This window comes from Coprinopsis cinerea, assembly GCF_000182895.1.
Source record: "Coprinopsis cinerea okayama7#130 chromosome 9 map unlocalized cont3.9, whole genome shotgun sequence".
NCBI lineage: Eukaryota > Fungi > Basidiomycota > Agaricomycetes > Agaricales > Psathyrellaceae > Coprinopsis > Coprinopsis cinerea.
This window is the reverse complement of record NW_003307536.1, coordinates 579,884-601,719: the sequence shown is the minus strand read 5'-3', so window position 1 is coordinate 601,719 and position 21,836 is coordinate 579,884. Positions and strand designations below refer to the sequence as shown.

General features: G+C 51.8%; 9 protein-coding genes and 1 non-coding gene across 10 annotated transcripts; 1 reads left to right on the top strand and 9 right to left on the bottom strand.

Moving 5' to 3' along the window:
- Positions 1-510: 510 nt before the first annotated feature.
- On the bottom strand, positions 511-813 carry CC1G_07488 (hypothetical protein; the record flags this gene model as incomplete). The annotated part of the gene is made up of 1 exon (XM_001832065.2): positions 511-813. The coding sequence occupies one exon, from the start codon at positions 811-813 to the stop codon at positions 511-513; it is 303 nt and encodes a 100-aa protein (XP_001832117.2).
- Positions 814-1,056: 243 nt separating this feature from the next.
- Positions 1,057-5,108, bottom strand: CC1G_07487 (trehalose-6-phosphate phosphatase; the record flags this gene model as incomplete). Its single annotated transcript, XM_001832064.2, has 15 exons — positions 1,057-1,374; positions 1,431-1,552; positions 1,614-1,681; positions 1,749-1,825; positions 1,894-2,184; positions 2,254-2,499; positions 2,712-2,925; positions 2,990-3,168; positions 3,233-3,344; positions 3,403-3,551; positions 3,618-3,670; positions 3,942-3,992; positions 4,084-4,172; positions 4,233-4,413; positions 4,478-5,108. The coding sequence occupies 15 exons, from the start codon at positions 5,106-5,108 to the stop codon at positions 1,057-1,059; spliced, it is 2,781 nt and encodes a 926-aa protein (XP_001832116.2).
- Positions 5,109-7,224: 2,116 nt separating this feature from the next.
- Positions 7,225-8,687, bottom strand: CC1G_07486 (farnesyltransferase/geranylgeranyltransferase type I alpha subunit; the record flags this gene model as incomplete). The annotated part of the gene is made up of 4 exons (XM_001832063.2): positions 8,338-8,687; positions 8,165-8,279; positions 7,661-8,101; positions 7,225-7,561 (listed from the first exon to the last, which is right to left on the bottom strand). Exons 1-4 carry the CDS (start codon positions 8,468-8,470, stop codon positions 7,225-7,227), a joined length of 1,026 nt encoding a protein of 341 aa, XP_001832115.2. The 5' UTR covers positions 8,471-8,687.
- A 736-nt stretch (positions 8,688-9,423) lies between these two features.
- On the bottom strand, positions 9,424-10,359 carry CC1G_07485 (hypothetical protein; the record flags this gene model as incomplete). The annotated part of the gene is made up of 2 exons (XM_001832062.2): positions 9,424-10,227; positions 10,291-10,359. The coding sequence occupies 2 exons, from the start codon at positions 10,357-10,359 to the stop codon at positions 9,424-9,426; spliced, it is 873 nt and encodes a 290-aa protein (XP_001832114.2).
- Positions 10,360-11,029: 670 nt separating this feature from the next.
- CC1G_07484 (hypothetical protein) lies at positions 11,030-12,003 on the bottom strand (the record flags this gene model as incomplete). Its single annotated transcript, XM_001832061.2, has 2 exons — positions 11,030-11,445; positions 11,514-12,003. The coding sequence occupies 2 exons, from the start codon at positions 12,001-12,003 to the stop codon at positions 11,030-11,032; spliced, it is 906 nt and encodes a 301-aa protein (XP_001832113.2).
- A 335-nt stretch (positions 12,004-12,338) lies between these two features.
- CC1G_07483 (hypothetical protein) lies at positions 12,339-13,091 on the top strand (the record flags this gene model as incomplete). Its single annotated transcript, XM_001832060.1, has 1 exon — positions 12,339-13,091. One exon carries the CDS (start codon positions 12,339-12,341, stop codon positions 13,089-13,091), a length of 753 nt encoding a protein of 250 aa, XP_001832112.1.
- Positions 13,092-13,144: 53 nt separating this feature from the next.
- On the bottom strand, positions 13,145-14,027 carry CC1G_07482 (cutinase). Its single transcript, XM_001832059.2, has 3 exons — positions 13,641-14,027; positions 13,355-13,565; positions 13,145-13,297 (listed from the first exon to the last, which is right to left on the bottom strand). Exons 1-3 carry the CDS (start codon positions 13,988-13,990, stop codon positions 13,256-13,258), a joined length of 603 nt encoding a protein of 200 aa, XP_001832111.1. The 5' UTR covers positions 13,991-14,027; the 3' UTR covers positions 13,145-13,255.
- A 1,821-nt stretch (positions 14,028-15,848) lies between these two features.
- CC1G_07481 (hypothetical protein) lies at positions 15,849-19,515 on the bottom strand (the record flags this gene model as incomplete). Its single annotated transcript, XM_001832058.2, has 7 exons — positions 15,849-16,011; positions 16,080-16,343; positions 16,408-16,565; positions 17,074-17,693; positions 17,747-18,110; positions 18,162-19,256; positions 19,312-19,515. 7 exons carry the CDS (start codon positions 19,513-19,515, stop codon positions 15,849-15,851), a joined length of 2,868 nt encoding a protein of 955 aa, XP_001832110.2.
- A 482-nt stretch (positions 19,516-19,997) lies between these two features.
- CC1G_20177 lies at positions 19,998-20,069 on the bottom strand. Its single transcript has one exon. It is a non-coding gene; the product is annotated as a tRNA-Gly (tRNA).
- A 387-nt stretch (positions 20,070-20,456) lies between these two features.
- Positions 20,457-21,780, bottom strand: CC1G_07480 (endoglucanase B; the record flags this gene model as incomplete). The annotated part of the gene is made up of 7 exons (XM_001832057.2): positions 20,457-20,509; positions 20,564-20,596; positions 20,652-20,861; positions 20,915-20,974; positions 21,004-21,161; positions 21,214-21,665; positions 21,718-21,780. 7 exons carry the CDS (start codon positions 21,778-21,780, stop codon positions 20,457-20,459), a joined length of 1,029 nt encoding a protein of 342 aa, XP_001832109.2.
- Positions 21,781-21,836: the final 56 nt, after the last annotated feature.

Below are 21,836 nucleotides of genomic sequence, written 5' to 3'. Positions count from 1 at the left end.
ACTGAACACCAAACGCCAGCGCCCGTCTATCCGGCCGCTCAAAATTCCAAGACCGACGATCTCCATGGAGGACATCATTGAACATTAAAAAAATGCTCTAATCGATATCAACAATCAAATCTACATTTACATCTGGACTACTTGAACTGCGTGGTGGGGTAGTGCATACACAACAAATCAGCATGAGGCATACAATCGCGAGAACGCACAAATCAAACGAACTATGGACAAATGACAAACACTACGGACGATCATGAAGAAACGGGTACTAGGTAGGTCCGATATATGGATGAGGCTAGCGTCAAAGGAGTGCAAGCCTAGATCTAGAACTATGGTAGCAATGGAATAACACAACCAAAACCTGGAGGAGCAGTTAAAAGAGAGTCAAGGAAGGACGCCATGATACATACATGAAGGAGAGGTCAGAGAAAAATCTAGAACGACCAAACATCAAGAAAGAAAGAAAGGACCCGCCATTCAAAACCAATCCAAGAGTCAGCAAATCAACCCTCAGAAACACAACAACCTCCTCAAAACACCTCTCAAACCACGTCGAGGCTTGTCCTCCCGCTTCGTACCATTCTCCTTCCCCTTCTCCACAACTTTCTCCTTTCCCTCAGTCTCAACCCCCTCCTTCTCCACCTTTTCCTCCTTCTCCACTCCATTCCCCCTCTTCACCTCCCCACCACCCGCCCTACTACACCCACCAAATTCGAAACGCCATCCCACCACATCCATTTGTGCGTTCACATTTTCGATGGATCGTTGAAGTTCGTCGTAAACCGCGTCGTCATATTCGCATTCGCATGTCATAAAAAGAAAAACCGCAATAAATCGAAAAAAGAGGAATAAATCAACCAAAGTCCATACGTATCGCGTGTCGTTTCGTTTCGTTTCGAGAGTGCGCGTAGAGGAGAGGGCGAGAATGCGCGTAGAGATTGAGGAGAGAGGCGAAAGGCCAAGGGCCACACAAAATACATCATAAAAAAACACGATGAAAAAAGAAAAACTCGTCAAAAAAATCTATCAACAAAGAATCATCAAAAGAAAAAGTCCCTACAGGTTCGCTTTAACCTCCACCTCCTCCTTCTCTCCCTCCTGCCCCTCCTGCCCCTCGCCCTGAGGCGTAGGCCCATTAACCAACCCCAACATATGATCCACAACCTCCTGCGGAGTCGTAACATGCCACACCGCAAGCGTCCTCTTACTACTATGACCCACAGCAGTAGTAAACACCGCCTCAGGCTTAATAGCAAGTTCAACAGGCGGTTGGTTGCCACCCTCAATCAACGTCACAGAAAGAGGCGCTTCCATCTTCACTTGGGTCGTACCGGGAGGGAAGAGTTGGAGTGCGCGGAACATGTCTTCGTCGGTCTGGAGGGAGGGGAGTTAGGAAGGAAGACGCGATGCAGAGGTCGAGGAAAGCGTACCTTGTCGTCACCAGCACAGAAGATAAACTCCGCATCGGGGTTCTTGTACAAGATCCTCTTCACAATCTCGCCCTTGTTGACAGCAATCGGTCGAACTTCCAAATTCTTCTTGCCAACGAGGACTATACAATTCAACAAGCCCATCAGCCTTCACCCTTCAACACCTCAACGGAGGGTACGCACCTTCGATCGGCCTCTTGTTAGCCAAGTTGTTCTCAAGGAGATCCTGGCACTGTCGGCACTGGAAGAGACTACAAAACCGTCCAATCAGCATGACATCCCCTCACCACAAACGACAAAAACAAGGAAAGGACATACCCCCACTCAGGATCAGCCCCGCGATAATGCCACGTAATCGAGCTCTTCTTCACTTCAATGTGCGAGCCTTGCGTCCTCTAAAAACCCCAAAACAACCAATCAGTTACCCTCCAAAAAGAACTAAGTAACACCGAATCAAACGCACCTCAGTATAATACTTGAAAATCTCCTCAACCTCGCTCATCCAACTCATATCCAAACTAGCCGTAAAGTTCACCCACTCCGCCGATCCCCTCTCCCTCACAAACGCTCCATGCTCAGCACTAAACCCAACATTCTTCAAATGTCCAAGGTGTTGCTCAAGGAACGCGCCATCACGGCCAGAAATGATGTACACCAGATTCTTGGGGTCCGCAGAGAGCCGCTCAAGAGCTTCGAGCACGGCTTCAGAGGGAACGGCCATGGAGGGCGTTTTGACGATCGGCGAGAGGGTGCCCTGTCATCATCGTATAAAGGTCAGTTACCGTAGTCCGAATGGATAGAGAAGGAGAGAGGGTAAACGCACGTCGTAATCAAACAAGAACAACCTCTTCTCCGCCTTGGCATACAAACTCTCCAACTGGTCCTTGGGAATATAAGGCGTCTGCCTCGCCAATCCCTGCATACCCATCTGCTCGAGCAACATCTTGGCCAAAACAGCAGCCCAGCTGTGAGAAGTGTGCGTCGTGACGACTTTGTAGAGCTTTTCGTGGCGGCGGGCCTTTTCTTCGTCGGACATCAAGAGGCCTTGGTTGATAGCGGCGGCAACGTCCTACAACAAGAAAGGGTGAGATGAAATTCATGATAAAGGGATAGGTCGAAGAAAGGAGAGATGAATCGGACTGCAAGGCCCAAAAGCAATGATGCTCCCATACAGGGATGGATGCATCAAAGAACGGCGTCTCCTCCACAATAAAACACCCCGTAGGATGTAGGAAGAACGACCTCTTCCTCCACAATCGATAAAAAGAACGACCCACTCACCCCAAGATTCCAAGGATTAACCAACAACGCATCCTCCATCGTCTTACTAATACCCATAAACTCACTAAGAACACTCGGGCTCTTATTCGTATTATTCTGCGCAATCACAAACTCCATACTCGTCGTGTTCATCCCATCTCGGAGGGGAGTGATCACCGCGAGATCAGCGACGCTCAGCAGGGCGTAGAATTCGTCCTTTTTGAGGGTTTGGTGGCTACATCATCGCGGGCAACGAGTTAGCTTTGGCGGTGGGTGTGGGAGAGAGGGAGGATACGCACTAGTGATGGACAGGCACAAAGTCCAAGCTTCCGTATTCACCGTTGATATGAGCGACGATCTCGCTGACGAGACGCTCAAGTTTGGGCGAATCGGTCAACGCAGGGCTCGTCACTTGGATCATCACAACGTTGCCGATCCATTCAGGGTAATCTTGGAGCAGCTTCTCGAACGCACGGAGCTATCAAATGGGAGGATGGATCAGCGATCTACTGGGGATGTATGAAGGTAAGACGTAGACAAACCTTTTGAACAACACCCTTCACGACGTCCAACTTGTCCCGGCCAACGATAATCTTCTTGCCTTCATACAAATTGCGCAAAGCCTCAAGTTTAGGCTGAATGCCAGGTCGTTGGCTAACCCCAAAACAATCAGTCCAACATCCAAATTCCACAAGAAGGATAAACCACATACATATCCCTCGCCACACGCTCAGCATCAATACCAACAGGACAATGCATAACAGCAGTCGTATGCCCATCCACATCAATCCCCCTCGAATTCGACTCATATCCACAAACACGGATACACGTCGAAATGAAATGCCTAGAATACGAGTAGGTCTAAAAATAGAACCATCGCCAGAGTCAGCAAAAAAGGAACTCGAAGAAAGGAGAGGGCATGCGTACCTGGAAGCAGACGAGGTTGGCGCCAAGCATGCCGTCGAGGATTTCCTTTCGACCTGTGACGTCATAAGGTCAGTTCATTGTCGGGAATGAAATCATAAAATCTTCCAAGGAATAGGGGTGAGGATGAATGGTAATGGCAGGCGGGCAACGAATAAGCGGAAGGGGGATGATGATGTCGATGATGTTGAGGACGGAACAGACGAAGGGAACCTCGAAGACCGAGGATCGTCTGGTGGTCCAGACCCCCATGTGCTAATGAGCGAAGCCATGCGATGACTCGAACACCCCCGGGAGACAACGGGAAGACATCTCGACACTACATACATCCCTCCGCGAATCGACACGCATAATAACGAGAACTAGACACGGCGATTCCTCGTCGCAAGAACCTCGGCGGGCTGTCAGAAGTACAAGCACGCCAAAGTGCAGGGTAGACAACAAAAAAACAACGGATGCATGTACTCACGAGGAAGGCATCTAAAGACCTCGCTACTCGGGAAGGGTGTGTGCATGAAGAGGCCCAGAACGACGTCAGGGATAGATTCACGAATGAGTCTGGTCGGGGGGTATCGTCAGCAAACCATACACCCTCCAGGAGGCCAATCCAACACTTACTTTGGAAGCAGCAGCAAATGGTAATCATGCACCCAAATCAAGTCACCAGGCTGGTACACCTCCGCAATGCGCTGCGCAAAAGCGGCATTGGCAGCTTCGTAGTAAGGGTAATGCGAGTCGGCAGAGGCGTACTCGGTCGCCACGTCCTGCCAAAGCAGGTAATGGAACAACGGCCACAGCGCTACACAAAGCCAAAAAACCCATCAGCCTAATCTTCAAAAAAACAACCAAAGCAAACCCCTTACTCGTTTTACAATACCCATCATAATGCCCATGGGCAACCTTGTTATCGAGCCAGACAGGGACATAGGTCGTATTCGAATGGTGGTCCGTATCCCCATCCTTGCCCGCATACTCCTTCAGGGCCTCCTCCAGCGCCGCACGCTCCTCCAGCGACACATTCGCAGAGGGAACCTTGTCCGCCGAGGTATTCGTGTTGCTCGCGTTGGCGTTGGCGCCAGGGGTCAGAATGTCGCCCGTCCAGCCCACAATGAGCTGCTCGTGCGTCGCGGAGAGCGACATGATCCCCGAGACCATCGCAGCGTGGCCGTAGCGGGGTCCGACACTCCATACCGGCTTGGACGAGGGCGTCGCGGGCTGTTGTTGCTGGGCGGGTGCGGCGTCGGGGGAGCTGCTGGCGGCGGTGGAGTTTTCCTCGAGCGGGGGCGTCGGGGGTGCGCCTGACCTGGGCTGCGCGGTGTTGAGGGTCGCAGTGACGGGGAGGTAATGGACGACGTGGATGATACGCCCCGAGAGGGGGACACCGTTCTTCCTATGCTCCTCCTCGAGACGCTTGATGTTCTCGTGGACCTGTTCGAGGGAGATGTCGTCGCCTTCGCGGGTGTATGGCTCCGAGAACGAGTCCATGACAGTCATTGTGTTCTGGGATGTAGTGGATGGGTTGGGCTGAAGAGTGGACTGGATGGATATTTGTAGTAGATCAAGAAAAAGTAATCAGCTATCGCGATGCACCAATAATCGTCATGGTTGTCCAGATTTGGAAACCAGGATGCTTCACCCACATCACTTCCCACGCATTCCGACGTCTGTCCGTCACATTCCTCCCCTCTCCGATATTACGGCGAACAACCTACAACGTTCGAAAAACACATTCTAGTCTCCCGAGAAGTAACATAGAAGAATATCCATGAATATCGTCAACAAAACTGTCGATGAACGTGTCTCCCCCTCCACCCTTTCTGAATCCTTATCTTAGCGCCGGTACCCGAAAAGTTAGATTACCGCCCTCATCACATTCGTGAAGAGAGAGAGTGTGGCCTATTTCCATCGCAAATCACCCATGTCCTGCCTATTCAAGCCCCCTTCACAAAATTGACCGTCGACGCCAATTTACGTCCAATCACCTATCAAACAAACGCCGATAAGCACCTCCAAAACGCCGTCCCCGGGCCTTGCCTCCCGAATTCAGTGACTCGCCTATCTCGTTCCCCCTTGCCTCGAGGTTGAAGATGCCTCTTTGAGAATGAATGGCCTTGAGGATGCCGGCCGTCTGCCATCACGTTCATTGCCCATCGACATCGTCGATACACACACCCTCTCAGCAAGGACTACGCCCTGCAACATACCGGCCCACTCAAGCCTGACAGCCCTGACGTATGCACGCACCACAAACCCAAATGTCAATGAAAAAAACTTCCTTTCCTTTCCTTCCATGGAGAAACACCGACCCTCGATAGCTCCTTTCGCCCAATCAGGCGACGAGGCCTTGATCTTGACCACATCGAGCTCAATCCGACCTTCTTCTCGAGCTTTACGAGAGTTACTCCACCATAAGCTTTACAAAACGAGTCCTCCATAAGTTGACGAGACTAGTTCTTCAGAAATTTTACAGACTTAAGTTCTTTAACGCTACATTACATATAGATTCCACCCGACCCTCCAGGGGACCAATTTTCCATCTCCCGGAAACAGGATGGAGGCTTCCAACATCATATTTATGGGACCACAGAAGGGACGATGTTAGAACATGAATATGAAATCAGCCAGGGTTCTCCGTGCGGCAACCAAGCGGCAACCTGAGTTCATTGCGGACTTTGCCTCACCTTCCTTCCATCAACAGTCCCTCACCTTCCTTCTATCAACAGTCCCATCCTTCCAATAGAAACATCCCCCTCCCCATCCAACCTCCAAGCGAGCTCAAAGAATCAACCCCATTCTCCCAACCCCAATCGAACAACCCCAATCTCTCTGAATCATCTTCCATCTTCTATTCTAACCAACTCACCAACCACGACACCGACCCAACCCAAACGCAACACCAACCAAGCATAACCTCGAGTCTGCGCCGTGCGGACATAAAATGGTACACCACTAGCACTAGCACTAAGTATCGCAGCGCCACGACCCCGGGCCCGGGAACCAGTTAAGTACCACACTCACACTCCCCAAATCTCAGAACCACCACCACCACCTCACGATAAACACACGCACTACGCGATCTCTTCGACTCCCGACTCCGACTCTTCGACGAACAGACCGTCTAGCGGGGTTGACCAACGTTCACAGTGGACCCAAACCTTCCGTAGGAGAATCATGGCAGCAGAACCGCGAACACGCTGAGACCAATCGAAAAGGGGGTATGTAGTATGTACTACTTATACCCATCGAAAGGAGTGAGTCAAGTTACGAGCCCTAGCACGTCATGAAAAAACGGATCAAGATGATCGAAAGGGGCGACTGTGGTCGATGAAGCATCTGGCACACCTGAATTTGTGGAACACGGGCATGAGATAGATTAGAGAAAAGAAAACCAAGTCAGCGTCGTATCCTCAATACCGTAAAATACAAACAAAAAATCATTATCATCATCCTTTGCCTTTCCATCCTTTCGCGAAACCAAAAATTGAACGCTCATAATCCTCAAGCCTTGACACAATCCAACGCCTCCCGAATCCTATACTCCCAATACCTTCACAAAATCCTCAATCAGTACCAACAATTCAAAAACCAAGCACTACCAAAAGAGAACCACTCACTTCTTCCTAACGGTATCCAACTCCGCACCCAACCTCTTCCACAACCCCACCGCTTCGAAAACACTCTCCTTATCCCCCCTCCTCTCATACGCATCCGCCAAAAACTCCACAGCAGCCACGCAAGGAAGATCCGCACCTTCCCCAGGCCTCGGATTATCCAAATCCACCACATCCGCGGCGGTGGTAGGCGTGGATGGGTTCGCAGGCTCAGTGTACGGCTTGACAAACTCGATGAGCGTCGAGAAGGGGATGTTGGAGTGCTCGAGGATACCACGGAGGTAGTTCCATGCGGACGCGTTGTTAGGTGCGAGGGAGATACTTTGTTTCGTGAAACTACCCGAGGAAGCAGTCAGTCAGTCAGTCAATCAATCACCGACCCCCAAAACGATGAAGACAGGAGGAAGAGGAAGAAGAGAATCAATCACAACTCACATCAACTCCCTCTTCACAACCCTCTCCCTCTCCTCCCCACCCCTTAGCCTCCCACTCTCAAAAACCACAAAAAACCGATGATGCCACGCCGAATTATTCCTCACATCACGTCCCAACATCTCCTCCACAAAATCCATCTCCCGAATCCACATCTCCTCCACCTCCTCCTTCCTCTCCCCCTTCTTAAAATCCTCAGCTTCACTAAAATAGGCTAAAAGCCACTGCCGGTAGGACCAGGTATGGTAGTTTTTGGCGTCCTCGGCGAGACTGCGCGTGATGAACGCCAGCTCGGCTGTGGGCGTGCGGGTGTGCGTCAGGAGCAGTCGGCGGTGGTGCCAGACTTGGTAGGATTTGAGGTATTTGACTGCGAGTTCGTTCATTAGGGTTACTTCGGCGTCGAGCGGGGCTTTGATCGCTAGGAGGGTGTCGTATCTGTATTGCCTGTGCGCCGGTCATTGTCAATCAAACTGAATGAGATTGAGTCGTGGAGAAGGGGAGACGCACCATGCAGAGTAGTGCCCTGGGTTCATACGGATGATCGCCTCGGTGAGCTCAAGCACACGAGGACTCTTCTCCCCGCTCTTCGCTATCGCGCGAAAGTAGTCCGTCGCGTCTTTATCTGCAATCCTTTGTATCACAAACCGCTCAATCCAACTAAACACAAGAGAAGAACTCACATTCAGGCGTATACACAATAGGCGCAATAGGGTTCATATTCTCGTACTGCTCCAGGGGTACAACGTCCGCCCACTCCGGTCGCTCAGAGAAGAGCTTGGGCTCACTCCCAGCATCAGACTTGTCGTCGAACATCGTGATCCTCTCGTCTCGTATTCAGCCGTCTATCCTGTGGTTGTCCTCTCAGTTCACTTCACAGGGCGTCGTCGTCGTCGTTCTTCCCTGTCCTTGCTTGGTCGATTAGCCGCGAGGTCGAGGTCGTGGTCGCCGTTCAAAGAATCGACAGGGTAATGAAACAGCAGTCAAAGCAACAAACGGCCCCACCACACAAAAAGGTGTCACACTTATAAAGAGGGCGGAGGGTAAACCAGACTCTGAGACGAGAAACGAGAGAACAATAAAGACGAGAAACCAAACGGGAGGGGCTAAGCTTATTCGCGATCGTGATCATCGTGGATGGGGGAGAGATCGGTAGGTGTGGCTGTGCTAGCGGCGGCATGTGATCTTGATGCCGGTGGGATGGGCTGGGGAGTCGCGAGTTCGAATCTTGCTCGCGCCGGCGGCGGCGGGGGTGGCACACAGGCCAGAATTGCGGTTGGGAGAAGAAAGAGACTGGGGGGATAATGGTAGTTGGCAGTAATTTCGAGAAAATATGCGGCCCGGTAGTTATCCAAGGGTGTAATGATTTCATTCGATCCTGTCAGTCAAACTTTCGGGGAAGGTGTCCAAATCGACAATGTTACGTGTGGATCTTTGTATGTAAGGGCCTTGGCCCGAGAGATCTTTGTAGCCAAAGATTACCTATCTACATGAAGCCGGTCCGCACCATGTACTGTGGATGGCATCGTGATACCCCGTCCCGCGCTAAAGTTAGCCAGCAGGATAGGCGCCCAGGATGCCGCGTACATGTACAGCCATGACGAGAATGAACGCCTCCCATCGTCCAATCTGTCAAGAACACGTTATTCCACAAATTTATTCGGATGTCAACTAATACGGATAGTTCAATGTTCTACTCCTACAGTCTCCAGGACAAATCAAACAAACCTACACCCAGGGCCAGCCCTAGTACTAAACTCGTAAAAACTTCAAGGGAACGTCAAAATATACTCCTTCATCTGCTGTTCCCAACTACAATACGGCAGTCCATTCGTCTTCCCCTTCCCCGTCCCACCACAAATCTGCTCCAAAGAGAACCTAATCCTCCTAAAGATACGCGCCAGCGTATCCCTCGTATGTTGATCCCGCTTTTCCAGTCCCCGGTCGACGAATAACCGCCTAGGAAGGCCTGACACCAGAGTAATAGTTGATTTGGGGAGATTGTCGGGTAGCTCGTCTCGCAGATTAAGACCGTTCAGAAGCGCCATCTCCCCACCCTTCTGCGGCTTGACGAGACCAAGCCCATTCGAATGAATCGAATCCAACGCCGGCACATCATTCAATCCCACCAGACTATTCAACGCCTCCAACCTCGCCGGACCCCGCCTCCGCCTCTCACCCCTCCTAACCCTCCCACCCGCAGCGCCAGTAGCCACGACTTCCAACGCACCCTCCACATTCCTCCTCACCTGCTCAAAAACCGCCGAATCTGTCCTAGTAAGCTCATGCAACAAATGCCAAGTCGCATTAAACGCGATATACCGAAGCCTCGAGTAGTAGTGCACCATCGAACCAGGCGTCCCACAAACGACAGGACAATCGGGGTTCGGGCACCCAGGTGGGTTGACACCTGTAACTGGATCCTGGCATTTACCGTGGAAGAAGGATGGGAAGATCGCCTTGCGGAGCCAGGTTTGTTTTTGGTTGTCGTAGGCGGAAAGAAGGGGCTGGAGGTACTCGGTTGGTGGTACGGGCGAGTTGCCGGAGAAGAATTGGGTGTCGATCTGGTCGGCCTTTTGGGGGAGACTGGGGGTTTAGTATTTTTAGTGCTAGGCGAGATGAAGATGGGAGCGTACGAGATCGTAGAAAGTGAAATGAACGGGGATTGTGTAGTTTCCATTGAACACCCTGGTGACGGCGTCCATGCAGTCTGACTCGCAGGCTGCAACGCGTCGTGTCGTAAGAGTAATCACAAAAAGTGCACAAAGGGCGGTGTACATTAAATCGCGTAGCATGTTAGAATAAGGAGCGGAAGGTGAACGACGAGGATGTAGTGATGAGGGAAGAGGTGGGGAGGCAAACATCCCGCGCGATCGAGTAAGGGAAGGAAACCTGACAAAGCGACGCGGTGTCAAATATGGTCACACAGTTACTTATGTATAATGGGGGTCGAGAAACCGATTGAGGTCTTATACTAGGGAGGCATGCGCTGAGTGCTAGGCAGGACAACTTCCTTTCTCCCCACCTAGAAGCCATCTGACTGCCGAAAACGGCACGAGCGCTCGATGGGCGCTTGGACTCGGACAGGCGTGGGAATAGCGCTCGTGCGACCCCCAACAATGATTCAGATCGACTGTTAAGCTCTGCCGTTATCTAATTCCCAGGTTGGAATACCTTTTCAGCAACATCGCATTTCTTCGAAGCCGCAATCCATTCTTCACAGCGTTAGATCCTTCAAGTACACAGTGGTAGCTATCTCCACTCTCTTTCGTGATTGAAGTATCCTAAGTTTACGATAAGCGCCCGAATACGTGCACAAACTTGGACGAAAGCAAACCTCCAAAGGTTTCCGAGCCAAGTGTACATCGAAGGTTGTTATCGAAGATCCATAAGCTCCCCATGTGCTGAATCCTGTCCATACTGCTGCTGCCGGGATTGCATGACCTCCCAATTCCCCGGGGACTCGCTCGAAGCAGACTCAGACTCCCTCCTCCAACTCCTCCTAGGCGACTCCCTCAACCCAATCTCTATCGACGAATCATCCTGTCCATCCGACCCACTACTAGCCGGCCGCTTCCGCCTACACTTAGACACAACACCCAAAACGGCGATAACGAGAGTGGGAATCCCCAATCCCAATCCAACGCCCAACGCGATCTTGTCACTTAGCGAGATCCCTTCTTTCTCCGAGTCTGTAGCGCTTTTTATAACGACGGTGGTGGGGAGGAAGTATGTGTGAGTGTGGGTTGTACCACCGGAATCGACGGATGCTGATAATGAAGTCTGGATTCCTGGGTGATAAGGGAGCGCTCATTGTTAGGTCATCTTGTTGATATACATGATTGATTGGGATCCTCACCTCCGCTAATATCCGAACTATGCGACGAGGCAGGAGACGTCGATACCGGGGACGATGAAGGTGTAGGAGATGATACGAGGCCTGAAATCCTTTCTGTGCTCGTTCGAGGGGTAGTCTGACTCGCCGCTGCGATAGGACTACCACGAACACCCAACGCCGTAGCCGCCCACTCCGCCGATCTCGCAGGTAGATCCACATCCCTGCACTGCGGCAACGCCTTCGCCGAATTCGGGCTCACAGTCGCCATGAGATAACTTCCCGACGGCGGTCCCGGCCCCGACCCACCACCAGAGAAACCCCGATACTCCTCCTGCACCAACCCACGCTCGTTAAAATAAACACAAATATCAGCCCTCCTCTCCCCACCCAAATCAGCCAAACTAAAACAGACACAAGCAGCCGTCCCACTGCCAACCACATTTCCCTGCAGCCGTACCCCCGCGCGGTCGTAGATAACCATGGTATCAGGCGCGTCTTTGTAGACGGACATCGCTGTGATGCACCGCGCACCAACGTCCCATTCACGATTTTTGGTCGTCTGCGTCCCGCTTCACTCCCACAGTTTAATCACTTTTGCTGCTGTAAAGCGCCTCGACCACTGTTGTTTCTGACATATGGTAGTCAGTGATGTTTATCTCTATCTATTTGATGTTTCAGAAATCCCGATATTTCTCAGGTCGAGGACTAGGAATTAAGCGCCCAGATGCCATGGGTGTGAAGATAAGTTCTCCCTTCCTCCGATGCTGTTAAAAGACTCGTATTTATATGCTAACATCCAGTTTTCTCAGAAACACATCACCTTCTGTTGCACTCACATCCATCGAGATGAGCTACCTCTCTAAATCATTCTTTGTCTTTTCCACTCTTTTCGTTCAATCTCTCCTTCCCGCAGCCAACGCCCAAGGCCTGGATATTCCCCAGAACGGGCTAGTCACGGACGAAACAATCGGCTATGAGCCACTCTGTGGCACCCTCGGCGACAACACCTACACCGAATTCGAATGGGACGTCGGCGCACGCTGCATCACCGCCATGTCCGTCTTCAAAGACGCACCCGAGACCGTCGTCATCTACGACCGCTCCGGCGTCAAGCTCGAGGGTAACGTCATCGGCGGGCTCAACGCCGTACCCGTCTGCGTGTGCTTCTCCCTTGCGGAGAGGACGGAGACGTACAATGCCGACATTTGCATCTTCCACAACGAGCAGGGGAAACTTGAAAGCGATTTTGTGGGGTTCAGTGCCCCGCCTGGTTCTCCGCCGTCGGGCAGTTACTATGTCTTGTCGACGTTGAGCCCCAACTCAACCAAGGCGCTGCCCCAGTGCAGGAATGTGGACTTGCCCGCGAGGTCGGCGGAGTGGACGGCTACAGCTGCGGGCATTCGTTCCAGCGTCGCCCCAGCTGAGCCAGGGAGCCAGACCAGTATCTCCAGTGGAGAGGGCAGCGGCACACAAACATCTCTCTCGCCGAGTTCCTCCAGCGCCTCGGCCGACGATGATGACGACCCTTCCAGTGGCTTCCGTCTGGGGATGAGCTTAACCCTCGCGTTCACCACCTTTTTGGTCGCCATCTCCCTCTAAAGCCCAAGAACGCATCTATACTCACCACTTTCCGACTATTCCAGACTACCCTCTTTCAAAAACAACTTGTTACTTCATCGTTTCGCCTTTCCATCATACTATATAGTGGTAGCATCGTGTGTTCGTCGTAAATCATCGTAAACGTAGTGCCACTGTAGTAGCATCTAAACGCGGTCAGCGACCCAGCGAGCAGCCTCTTCGGCATCCTAGATGTACCCATTAGCCGACAGGACCTATAATCAATGCCACGATGAAGGACGTACGTTATGATATTCGAAATGAGGAGGAAGCGGAAGATGCACGCGCTCGCAAATTAAATCCCCATTACGACAGAAAGTCTTCCGCCTCTGCTCAAGCGTTCCGGGGAGGGCAGTATCCTTGTACGGGTCGCCAAAGGTGACTACCCCCGTGACGCGGTCGAGATCCTCATCTGAAAGTTGACGAGCAGCAAGGTGGGTCACCTGGGCGCCTTGGCTGGAAGACGGGAAACAACCATTGAGCACCAATCATCGAGCACCAGTTTTAACCAAGTGTAGTTTGAACTCGTACCTATACCCAGACATGAAAATCTTCGCATTCGAACATTGGCGGACAGTCGTCGTAACCATATTCGCCATCGTTTTGGCACCCTCAGGATCACCCCCGATGAGATATCCAATCAACCCAGCAGCGTAGGGCACGCCAGTGAATTCCACAGATTTCTCTGGAACGAGCTTGACTAGCGCATCCCTGAAAAACGGAGCAATCCTGTCGCCTAGAGGTGCAGGAGTCTCAGTCGTCCCTCGCACGAAAAAGACGTAGACATCGCTGCAGGTGCCTTGTCTCGCTTCAAGACCAATTGGGGCGGCGAAGGTGGTGGCACCGCCGAGGGCGAGGGCGACGAGGGCGGAAAACTTCATGACTGTTCGTAGCGCAAGTCGTGAAGTTAGGAGGGAGCCAAAGAAGCTGAGAATCATGTCACGGCGATGAAGGTCTTATAGTCTACACATGTCGCACGACGAAGAAGCAGCAATTCCCCATTCGCGAAATCACAGAGCATTGTACCAGGTCTCGAGACCTGCGGATACCATCTGCTTCGGGAAGGAGGTGCATGTTCACGGATTCAGTAAGGATTGGCTTGCCTGTGAAAAGGAAATGTAGTTCTCACCACCATTCGATTGAGAAGCCCATCTCCTCGTCATGAACAACGAGCCGAACGCAAGCCAGTGGAAGAGCACGCCAGAGAGTAAGATGGCGACTTGATGAGAGGCGAGGCAACGTCGAGTCCGAAGAGGCTTTCAGTCATTGCTGAAGATGACGGTGACCAACAGACAGCCTGCAGATCCATGGCCAAGGAGAAAGCTGGCTGAACGTGACAGCATGGCTCACATTGTTACAGTCCCACCTGGGAAAGCTCCTCAGGAACCAAACTCTCGGGATGACGAAATGGGCCATGTCACATCAGAAAGCTTACCAATCACTTTTTCCCACTTGCACAAGCTCCCTCAAGCCGCGGCAAGCCAGAAAAGTAGAAAAGTGAAAAGTGCAAAAAGACACGTCTACTTTTTGGAAAAGTGCAGTCGAGAATAAAGCGGCATACACGGACACTGTCATTGCGCATCCCCACCAAGGTGTACCAATAAAATACCGACTGCTTTAGTTGAGACAACCTCCGTACTGATTCCAGCCGTCACCGGAGCCTCGTTATGTTCTCTGTAACAGTCGTATATTGTGAGATGTCGTTGAGAGGAAATTGACGAATCAAACAATATATTCTCTTGAGAAAAATTGGACAGACTTAAATTTTCTTTGATTTTCGGTCGCCCAGAGGGTATATGAGTCAGATTGAGATGGACTACCTTGACAAAACCGCAGCTACGTGCATGCAAGGAGCGAGAGGAGGAGGCGAGGTGACGCGTTTGACGCCGGTGCCGACTTGCCGACTTGCGGACAGTGAAAAAGCCGGAAATGTGCGAAAGTAATGTGCGAAATTCCCGATATGATGGGACTCACAGTGAACTTCCTGCCTCTCCCCGCTTGGGCTCTCCACGGGCGATGTGCTCGAGTGGCCTATGTACGTGAATCCGACCAGATCCTAGTCGTCTGGACAATAGTTTCTGTGTCGCGAAGGATGATCGTCGAACGAGCTATGCAACTTGAAGCCAAATCCATCGGAACTTGAAAGATCGTCGGACGGACTTCCTGAAATGGTGTACCCCCGAATTCGAATTTACCCCGCATCCCCATACTGCTGGTTCCACGAGGTTGACGTTAGGCAGCCGCCATCGACACAACCCCCCACAAACTGCTGCAATCTCAGTGGATCGACGTCAACTCCCAGCGTCCAACTCGAGGTGAGATCCTGTGCGGAACTTTACCGTTACAAGTACGACCTGCAAGGATCGCACAGACTCTCAGAGATACAGTCCAACGACGCTCAGAGCTGAAAGGACAAGAGTTTAATACAAATCCAACGAATTAATCGATAACAATCCACAACGACGTCGACAAGGAAAGAGTCCATAACTTAGAAAGCATACGACATACTGCTACTACTACTACTACTAGCTAAAATTCTAATCACAAACAAACGTTTAAATCGAACAAGGAGCCCAAAACGAAGGTTGGTAAGTATAGGGGGTATGAAATAGGCTACTTTAGGAATAGAAGTGATAAAAGGGTAAAAGTTATAGAATGGGTGGCGGTTAGAAGAAAGATAAAAAGTGGTCGCTTCTGGGAGTGCGGCAGTCCTGTTTACCAGGATAGACCAGCCGAAATTCAACGTCGATGAAGCCAACCAACATCCAAACCAGTCATCGTTCGCAAACCCTCCGGATAAGCCGTATTGCTCTCCTTCAATAGCGCAGCAAGACGTTGACACACAGCCATAGGATACGAGAGGTATTCAGCTTGAGGGAACCCAGGGTACTTATTCAAGATACTGAAAAAGGTCAATCAGCATCGATCCAACTACGATGTTGACAGACGGACAAAAGGAGAGATCCATACCTTTTGATATCCTTCGTCGCCTCAGCGGGTCCGACGAGCTTGTACAACACTTTCGCTGCAGTTATAGATGCAGTTTTGGGAAGAGCCCGGGCTTTGGGGGTCGTATACGCCAATCGCATGCGTGGTTTGAACAGCCACACCAGAATCCTCGGGCGCTCCTCCTCTTCATCGCGTATCACAAACCGGTACGACGCATGAGCCTGGACAAACTCCATCATATCCTCCACTACGAATGCCGACAGCGGGATCTTGAGCAAGTTGTTACTAGGAACAACCATGTAAGCATCACACAAGCACCAAGGGAAAACATGAGAGAAAGAAGACTCACTCATTCAGGTTCGAAGTGACAGGCCTGATGGCATACTTCAAAATCCGGAAACACGTCGTCGAGCCGGCTTGGGGCTGATCACCCCCGACCTGCCGATCCTGCGACCGCCCAATGACAGCTCCGCACAGACATCGGCACATTTTCCAGTTCTCGTGGATCTATATCCGCGGGAAGCGGTAAGCAAGGAAGGAGGAGAAGAAACGTCAGGATCAGTATCAAGATCAACCATTCCGTTGCCACCAACACCCATCACGAAAAACAAATACGAAAAGGGGCTGATTAAAATCGAAATAAAGGGACAGTGAAAGATGGAATGCATGGATAGATGGATATGCCCACATGTGTAGCCCCCATCACAATGAACTTGGACAGATGAGGGTTGTTTTAGTGGGACTTCGATATAGGACGTTTTGTATCAACCGATGAAGCTGGGCCGGATACGCGCCTTCCACCCGGGCGTGAAGGGTTCGCCCCCAACAAAACCAGCAGGGGCTTCGAAGGGTTCGAGGTTCCCCCACTACCTGAGCCTCAGGACGCGCACCGACTACCAGCCGTTGGTGGGTATCCAACGCCGGTCTTCTTGATCGTCCAGCCAGCAGGCAAAGAAGAGAAAAGCCACGACACGAAAACCGAACGAACAAAAAGATGAATGAAATAGGCACTCACCGTAGAGTTCTGAGGGGCGAGCATGTTCTGCTGCGCCATCACGGCGGCTTCGAACAGGATGTAGCTCCCACCGACGAATGCTTGGTCAGGCTGAGGCCAGAATCCCGCCTTTCCATGCTTGATAACCTGATCATGCAGCTTCTGGTCCGCATGGCACATCCACGCTTCGACCAGTTCTTCCCAATGTTCCGACGGTAGATCGCGATACGACTTGACCTTGTTGGAATAGATGAGGGGGAGGGAGCACGAAGCGCAGAGGAAAGATGTAGGGTTGAGTGTGGATAGTTGGGTGGCATCTAGAAGCGGTGAACTGGAGTCGTCCGGGTCATCGGTCGTCGAGGACGACGGTCGGATAGTCGGCAGCTTGATCTCGAAATGTCCGCTCTGAGCGCGTACTTCCTTCTTCCCGGGTGTCGTCCGTGCAGGGAGCATCAGCGGCAATGATGCATGCAGGCCACTTCGGATGATCAAATGATCACCCCCTTCCGAGTGATGTTCAGGGAAAGGTGGTAACACTTCCGCAGTTAGCTCGACTCCGGGCATCTGTTTGGTGACAGTGAAGAAGACAAGAACGTGATGAAGGTTTTCGTGGTTTTCCGCGACGTAGACAACATCAAAGGCTATACCGTATTAGCAGACAGGCGGAATGATTAACGGAAACAAGGTCACTCACTGCAGTCCTTGTTCTTCTGTTTCGAAGCGGAGCCGCTTTTTGACGATGATATGCTGAGGCTGAGACCAGATTTCGAGTGCCGAAGCCACGATCGAGGTGGGGCTGAGAGGCTGCGGTGTCGACTTTTCTTTGACTCTTCGGGTGGTGGTTCGGGAGGTGGCACTTGAGCGACGAATTCCGGTAGGCTGAGCATGATTGAAGGGTCCTTAAGGAGATCTGAGTCTGGAGGTATCGCTTCTCGAATGAATTCCGGTAGTGTGAGCATAGCTTGTGGGTCTTTGACTTTAGGCTGTAAAACAGCATCCTGTGCATGCATGCGACCAGCGTCTGAATGCTTCAGGAGGCCCTCAACAAAGGCGTCTCGCTAGAAGGATTCGTTAATGAAAATAAACGACCTGGAGGATTCGTAACGCACTTTCGCAAGATCTCGCTCCTTGGCCCTCTCAAGTCTACTTTGCATCCCACCGTCCAAAACGACCGCTTGATCCTTCAGTGTCCGCTCCGAGGCCTTGCCGAGCATCTCCAGGATGCTCTCCAGCTCCCGAACATCCTTCTCCTTCCCCTTCTTCGACCTCGGTGCCGTCGCTGCCTTCCTGGCTTTCTCAAGCTCTGCCAGCCGCTCCATCTTCGAGGTTTTCAGTTCCACGCGTTGGTTGTGTAGCTGTGGGGCAACGAGATAAAGTCTGTCGATAGCCATAGCCACACCCTCCAGGTCAAGGCGCATCTTTTCGTCGTTGATGCGAGTACTGGCTCGACTGAGCGCATCTTCTGCTGCCTTAGTAGATGACTTGTGTTCATCAAGAGATAGTCGACCTGTGCCATCGTATTCGGGGAGCGCCTCCACATCATACAGTTCATCAAAGTCGTACTGCGGTGGAAGGTTTTCCTGGTAGAACCGAGGCAGGCCCTCCGTACGCTCCTTGCACATGGTGACCACGTTCTCCAGCTCTCGGTCGATCTGGGTCCACAGGATAGTCGACTCGACCTCTGAAGGGGTTTGGGACGCAAGTCGGTCGAGTTGGACGTCGTTTAGATGTCGGGTGAGCGCGTCGAACACGTCAATCGGTGGCGGAGCGTTCACATATCGACTTGGGGTACCGGAAGGCTGGGGCGTAGTGCTTGTCTGGATAGTTGACAATCGGTCGAAATAGGAAAGCAGTGTGACAAGAGATTTGGCTAAAGCCGCGTCTCGAGGAGATAAGGTGGGTGACAGCTGGCCTATCCGTTCCCTGAGCTCGAACAGCAGATCGGTGTCCGTCTCTGACGAACGTATTTCGATCATGTTGTCGTCGGGGAGCCGTGTTCGAAGGTTGGAAAGGAGTGTCTGAAGTGCGGATGATGAGGAAGATGCTTCGGGTTGCTGAAAACTGGAACTTCCGGCTGAATTGGGCATAGAATGTCGTCTGTCTGGCACAATTGACCTCCATTGGTCCGAATCAGACTCTAGCAGGTTGTTCAAGGTCATCAAGCACGACCTCTGCAGATTCGATATTGACGGTAGCAGCTCGTTCTGTAAAACAAGACTTTAATTAGCTTTGCGAGGGTTGCTATTGAGATCGACTGACCAGGCCTTGTTCTTTATGTCCCTCGTGCATCTCTTCTTGCAGCGGCTGTGATGATTGAACATCGTCCTCTACACCGTCTGCCTGGCCCTCAAACGGGTTCTCGATACTCCTCTGGATCTCGTGAACAGGAAACGGAGCTGGTACACCCGCCAGCACCGTCGGGGCCGTTTCTTCTGTAGATCTTGGTCTCGTCAACGTCGCCATGTCGTCTCTGTACTCGTTATTCCCCCTGTAGATTCTCGTCCTCGTCGTCCAGTAGCCACAGCCCGTCGAATTGGTTGCTTAGGCTAGTCTGTAGTTCATAGACTTTTTCGTGCCAATAAAGGCAACCTATGAGACATTCAATAACCTTTTCATACAGAAGCTGAAGCCAGACTTACGATAGGAAAGCTATAAAAGCTGATCGTCGTGGTGGTCGACTGTCGATTCGTGATTACTTGTGCCCAGATTCAGGCACGAACGCGTGAGAGCGAATTTAACTCCGGCTTGATGCCTTCCAAATGCCGCCCTCGTGCCGACGGTGAGCGGACATCTCGGTTACCCACTCACCAGGATGGACCTGGGAGTAAAAGTGAGCAGTGAATGAGACAGTGCGTCCCTGTAATCATTGCGCACAACCCGGCTTTTAATAACTCAAGGGAAGGTCGGTAAGGTAAAAAGAAATGGGCGGAAAAGAAACAAATTCTTACACTCAACGGGAATCGAACCCGTGCCGCTTGCTTGGAAGGCAAGCATGATAACCACTTCACCATGAGTGTGTTGCAAGACATGTGAAACGATCTTTACACATGGCCTAAAGGGAAAGGGCCAGTCCTTAGTACCAGCTTGCTCACTGATATGTCTTGGACCTTCACGCACTGAGTAAGGGTGAGAATGAAAGGTGCCTCTGTTTGGGCCGAAGGATCAGACCAAACAGCCACCACCGTTGACGAGATTGCCTCAGGCCTTTTTGACCTCGCACTCGAAGGAAGTCACTGAAAAAGCCTGCATCCAGACGCCTCAGGTATCAGACTTGAAAGGCAAAACTTGAAAGGCAAAAGATTCAAATTCGTATGCTGTTGACGCTGACACTACTAGGTGGATGATACCGAAAACCAAACCCTGATCACAATTCAAATGGAAAAGGTGAACGACCATTTCATTTCTTACGCGGGAGGAGGGGTTGGTGCGGGGGTTTGAACACCAGCCTCGGCAGCTGCTATAAGCAGGTCAGTCTCTTAAACGGACACAGAAAATCATCAGGACCACGTACCAGCACCGGCTGCGGTACCCCAGGCAGTGGCGGCTAAAGAAAACTCTGTAAGGGACAGATCATCTGTGGAATGACAATGATTGCTTACTGGGCCAGACAGGGTTGTAAGGGGTCCTGGTCAATCCGCCAGGGCCGGTCCAGGTGACAGTTCGGTCAGTGCCGACCCAGGTGTACCACCGGGTGTAGGTCAAAGGACCCTTCTTCGTGCCCAAGGGAGGATTGGTGACCGAAGGTGCGGCTCCTGACCAGACAGTTGGGCCAGGGACCTTGTAGCCGCCACCAGGGGGAGTGTAATAGACTGATGAACTGTCAGTCTACGGCGTTTCCTACATTCTCGGACTGAATACGTACGGTTGTAGACGATGCCAGGGTCGGAGTACTTGTAGGCTGCAATTGGCGTAAGTCTTCCCGCTATGAGCCGAGTGAGCACTAATACTCACCTCCGGGGAAGGAAACACCAGGGGGCAAAGAAACGGTTCCGTTTCCTCCAACAAGGATCTGTACACACTCGGTGTAGAGCTGGATACCACGGTTGCGGTTGACGTTATGTGCGACATCAGCCTCGTGCAGAGTGAAGAGCTCGGGTCTCAAGAGGTAGCTTCCGGTGCGTGTCAGCCTCGCATCTACCTCGGCAACATCCATAGACTCACTATCCAGGCTTCAAGTTGTATGGAATCCGAACAGAGTGCACACCACGGTTGTTGATCAACTTGGGAACGACGGCCCATTGACCCTTGGCGTACTCAGCCTCCTCGAAAATCTTGACCCAGCTGTTATCGCCTCCAGGAGCAGGCGCGATGTAAACAGCGATGGCACCCTTGTGGGATGGATCGATGATACCGTCGGAAGGGCCACGGTTGCGGTGGCCCCATTCGAAGGAGACGATGTCTCCAGGGACGACGCGAATCACGTCGGGTGCTTCCTTCTCACCAAAGATGTTGCATCGCATGTCGGGGAGGTCGAGGTCGCGGATGGGCCAGGAGCCAGTTCCAGAGTCGGATCCATCGATGAAAGGAGGTTCGCCTGCTCGAGGAGGGCCGTTCATCGCCGGTGGGCGAATGCCAAAGTTGGTGCCTTGGTCGACACCATTGACATACACGCTCTAGGTACCGCTAAGTACCTCAATTCTCCGATTTTAATGACAAGTTACTTACTCGCACTAGGGTGTGAGCGCTGGCGACCGCGGCCGTGATCAATACCTGGAGTAGAGCACGCATTTTCAAGTTGAGCTGGGACTTTGGGTCATCCCTATATATGCCTCGCAAGTGACCTT